Genomic DNA, 5000 nt, shown 5'->3' on the forward strand with positions numbered 1-5000 from the left:
GGAGAGGGAGAGAGGGGGGAGGGAGAGAGGTGGAGAGGGAGAGAAGGGGAGGGAGAGAGGTGGAGAGGGGGAGAGGGAGAGAGGGGGAGGGAAAGGTGGAGAGGGAGAGAGGGGGACAGGGAGAGAGAGGGAAAGGTGGAGAGGGAGAGAGGTGGAGAGGAAGAGAGAGGTGGAGAGGGAGAGAGAGGTAGAGAGGGAGAGAGAGGTGGAGAGGGAGAGAGGTGGAGAGGGAGAGAGAAGGGGAGGGAGAGGTGGAGAGGGAGAGAGGTGGAGAGGGAGAGAGGGGGGAGGGAGAGAGGTGAAGAGGTAAAGAGATGGAGTGGGAGAGAGGTGGAGAGGGAGAGAGAAAGGGAGAGGGAGAGAGGTGGAAAGGGGGAGGGAGAGGGAGAGAGAGGTGGAAAGGGAGAGGGGGAGAGGGGGAGGAGGAGAGGGAATGAAGGGGGGGGGGAGGAAGAGGAAGAGGAGGAGGAGGAGGAACTGAAGGTCAAGGAAGAAGAAGAAGAAGAAGAAGAGGTGAAGAAACAGGACAAAACAAAGAGAGAAGTAAAGATAGCAAGAGACCAGGGATAAAATGGGATAAAAATAGAATACAGCCGGGAGGACAAAAAGAAAAAAAAAAAAAATCTCCAATTCATGTTCCTTCTCTTGGCAAAATATCAAAATATTCCCACCTCAAGACACTTCTAAGCAATCTTTCCTCTTTCCTCTTTCTTCTTCTTCTTCTTCTTCTTCTTCTTCTTCTTCTTCTTCTTCTTCTTCTTCTTCTTCTTCTTCTTCTTCTTCTTCTTCTTCTTCTTCTTCTTTGTTTATTCAATCTATTTCTCTTTATTTCACGTTCATGAGCCTTGCTTTGTTTTGATTTTGTGAAAAATTTTGATGCTCTCGCCCAATCTCTTGGTTCTGCCGCCAAAAGCCTTGGTGAAATAATTTTCGTAAGTCATTAGATTTTCATTAAGGATATTATAACGCGAGACTAATTATGCAAATAATCCTAAAATGAACGGGAATGAAGCTGAGAAAAAAAAAGAAAAAAAGAAAAAATATGAATACTAAAAAAAAAGAAGAAAAAACAGATAAAGATGAAAGAGGAAGAGAAGGTGAAGAAAAGGGAGAAGGAAATGAAGAAGAAGGAAAAGGCAGGAGAAAGGAAGAAGAGGATGAGGATGAGGAGGATGAGGAAAAGGAGGAGGAGGAAGGAGAGTTAAAGGAGGAGGAGGAGGAGATGAGCAAAGAGGAGGGGGGGGGGAAGGAGGAGAATGAAGAAGATAAGGAGACAAAGAAAATTATAATAATAATAATAATAGTATTAATGCTATTAATCATCATTATCATTATCAGTATCAGTATCATTATCACTATCATAATCATCATCAGCATAATTATAGTAACAACAATATCAACAACAAGAATAACAACAATGATGATGATAACAATAACAATATCAACAACAATAATAACAACAATGATGATGATAACAATAACAATAATAAGAATAAAAATAATGGTAATAATAATAATGATGATAATGACAATAACAATAACAATAAAGATAAAGAACGATAAAAAATGACAATAATTATAACAGTAATAATAACAATGATAATAATAATAATGATAATAATAATAATAATGATAATAATAATAATAATAACAATAATAATAACAATAATAATAACAATAACAAAACCAAAACAATAACAACAACAATAATATTAATAATAATAATAAAAATAATAATAACAATTATAATAATAACGATAATAATAATAATAATAACAAACATAAAAACAACAACAAAACTAACAATAATAATAATAATAATATCAGCAGCAATAATAGTAACAATATTACTTCTACTACTACTAATAGCAGGAGCAATATAGATAGCAATAGTAATAATAATAGACTACTACTAAGGTATGTGTGTGTGAGTGTGTCCATGTGTACGAGTGTGTCTGTGAGTGTGTCCATGTGTACGAGTGTGTCCATGTGTGTGTGTGTGTGTGTGTGTTTGTGTGTGTGTGTGTGTTTGTGTGTGTGTGTTTGTGTGTGTGTGTGTGTTTGTGTGTGTGTGTGTGTGTGTGTGTGTGTGTGTGTGTGTGTGTGTGTGTGTGTGTGTGTGTGTGTGTGTGTGTGTGTGTGTGTGTGTCCATGTGTGTGTGTCCATGTGTGTGTGTCCATGTGAGTGTATGTGTGTGTCTGTGTGAGTGTGTGTAAGTGTGTGTGTGTGTGTGTGTGTGTGTGTGTGTGTGTGTGTGTGTGTGTGTGTGTGTGTGTGTGTGTGTGTGTGTGTGTGTGTGTGAGTGTGTGTGAGTGTGTGTGAGTGTGTGTGAGTGTGTGTGTGTGTGTGTGTGTGTGTGTCCAAGTGTGTGTCTGCCTGTGTATATGTGTGTGTCCATGTGTGTGTATCCCTGTGTGTCTCTGTGTGTGTATCCATGTGCGTGTCCGTGTATGAGTGTGTGAGCCCGGTGTGTGCGAGTCTCTGTGTGTGTGTACATGTGCGTGTCCCTGTGCGTCTATGTATGTGTGTCCGTGTGTGTGTCTGTGTGTATGTGTGTGTGTCCGTGTGTGTGTGTCTGTGTGTATGTGTGTGTCTGTGTGTATGTGTGTGGCCATGTGTATGTGTGTCTCTGTGTGTGTATCCATGTGAGTGTCCGTGTATGAGTGTGTGAGCCCGGTTTGTGTGTGTCTCTGTGTGTGTGTACATGTGCGTGTCCCTGTGTGAGTGTGTGTGAGTGTGTGTGAATGTGTGTAAGTGTGTCTGTGTGTATGTGTGTGTCCATGTGTATGTGTGTCCATGTGTATGTGTGTCCATGTGTATGTGTGTCCATGTGTATGTGTCCATGTGTATGTGTGTCCATGTGTATGTGTGTGTCTGTGTGTATGTGTGTATCCATGTCATGTGTATGTGTGTCTGTGTGTATGTATGTGTTTCCATGTATATGTGCGTGTTTACGTGTGCATCCACGTGCATGAGGGAGTGTGAGCATGAATGTGTGCACTTGTGCGTGTGTATGTGTAGGTGTAGATGTGGGTACAAGTACAAATACAATGTTTAAGTGTGAGAATAAGCTTGGGTGTGGATGTACGTGTGTGGTAAATGTTTAGAAGACACCTGCCTATCTCCCTCTGGCTTCAAACCCACTAGCAAGGGCTCCGCATCTATCAGCACTCCAACAAGGGTTAACAAACCTTTACCACATATGTACTGTCATCGTTAACCATCATCACTGTAACCAGATTACAAGAAATTCCAAGTGGATTTTGATAGAACAAAGGAAGTACGATTACATGTCTCAGTTCTGATAGCCACTGAGGATGCTTTCTAAACATCTATATACATATAGTAAAATATCAATAACACATGCTATAAATAGAGAGACATTATTCTTCTCGACCATAAATATCACAAAATAAAAACAAAGGTTTAACCCTAGCCGACTAATACATGTCTCAAAAAATCATGATGGTTCTCATATCCCGGCATTCTGGCAAGGGCCAAATAACCTTCACTGTTTACGATTTGGCAAGGTAAAAGTAAAATAGTCTTCCGTATTTAATGGTTGAATCACCATTTACGTCTATGTCCCATATGTATGATGGCCACGATTATGAAGGAAAAGCCAGGCTTATCCTTAGCTATTTTGATCCGTTTCACATTTGAAATCACTTAAAAAAAAAATTATTTGTGATAATTACATTACATAAGAAAAATACATTAGCATTTATCTACCTATTGATTCCATGTCCATTTTACTTGATATATGTACATTCAAAATCATAAAATTCTCTACCAAAGAGAATAATCTTGTTGTTTTCATTTTCTTTATGATGTACTACAGCACTGGCTGAATCTAATACTGATTTGGAATATTTTAATGAAGATTTCTGTCAAAATGCATTACCGTCGCAGTTGTAAAAAGAAGCAAAGCAAGAGGATAGCATATTATTTCGCTTATAACAAACTAAATATTTCTTTTTTAAGAAAGATACATATCTTGCAATAATTCACAATGTTTAAGACTACACAAATTTTTTTTTTTTAATAATAATCAAATACATGACAAACATATGTTCATTTCTCTGTAACATTACAGAGTTAAATAAGACTTATTATGCCATCAAATATTACTACAATAGTTAAATTCAACTTACGCACATGCGTGTCTTTTATAAAATATTATTTCATCCCATTCCCAAACACCAAAGTCATTAGAATTTCCTTTAAACTTCATTAACTTAAAATTAATTCATGCATTAGTAATTCAAGTTAATTTATACATGAATTAGTGAGTTATTACTAAAACTTGTATCAAAAATAGGGAGGTGCTTCTTTTCAGTATGTGTATTTATTTTGGAAAGATTTATTTTTATTTTGAAAAATATTTTACATGAACAAATAACTAAAAACAGAGAAACTGTTAACAGCACAAAACAGATATGCAAAGCACAAAACGATGAAGCATAGAACGAGAAAAGAGAAGAAACGAAAATGGAACAATGACATAAAAACACCAACAAAGAAGCCCTTTCACTACCCAAAACAAAAACAATTTTCCTTTTATTACCCAATCTGTATTTGCCTTTCAATAAATACTCACTAGAGAGGAATACTGCTCCCCCGGCTGTAATCCTGGCGAGCTGGGCATCTTGAATTCCTTGTTATTTGCTTACCGCAACGGTGGCCTGTTAATTAAAGCCCTAAAAACAAAAAACAATTGGTCATTGTCTGTCAAAATTTTTGTTGACGTTTGGCCTACTGTAGATGCAATCGTGCTAGACAAGTAGAGCTATTTAGGACACGCAATATATGTTTTGATATGTATAAATATTTATCGTGGATACTGGATGATTACTAGTTTACCTATTATCATACAAATATCAATCTTTTAGTAGTTCACTAAGGCTTCATTGATAAAACATAGAGTAATATATTACCAAGAACTCTATATATCCAGTAATCTTGAGCTAGATAAATAGATATATTCAAAGTTGTCATG

General features: G+C 37.3%; 1 protein-coding gene across 2 annotated transcripts in view; it reads right to left on the minus strand.

Annotated features, from left to right (window-relative positions):
• LOC113816043 (transmembrane protein 104) overlaps positions 1-5000 on the minus strand; it is a 72040-nt gene that overhangs the window by 66798 nt on the left and 242 nt on the right. The window contains exon 1 of one of the 2 annotated variants that reach the window (XM_070137506.1): positions 4602-4779. In XM_070137506.1, the coding sequence (XP_069993607.1) occupies positions 4602-4649 (48 nt within the window). In that variant the 5' untranslated portion in view covers positions 4650-4779. Of the gene's footprint in view, positions 1-4601; positions 4780-5000 lie in introns of those variants that run through there. The other variant, XM_070137507.1, reaches the window with a different exon arrangement.

Source organism: Penaeus vannamei, chromosome 23 (assembly GCF_042767895.1).
Source record: "Penaeus vannamei isolate JL-2024 chromosome 23, ASM4276789v1, whole genome shotgun sequence".
Taxonomy (NCBI): Eukaryota; Metazoa; Arthropoda; class Malacostraca; order Decapoda; family Penaeidae; genus Penaeus; species Penaeus vannamei.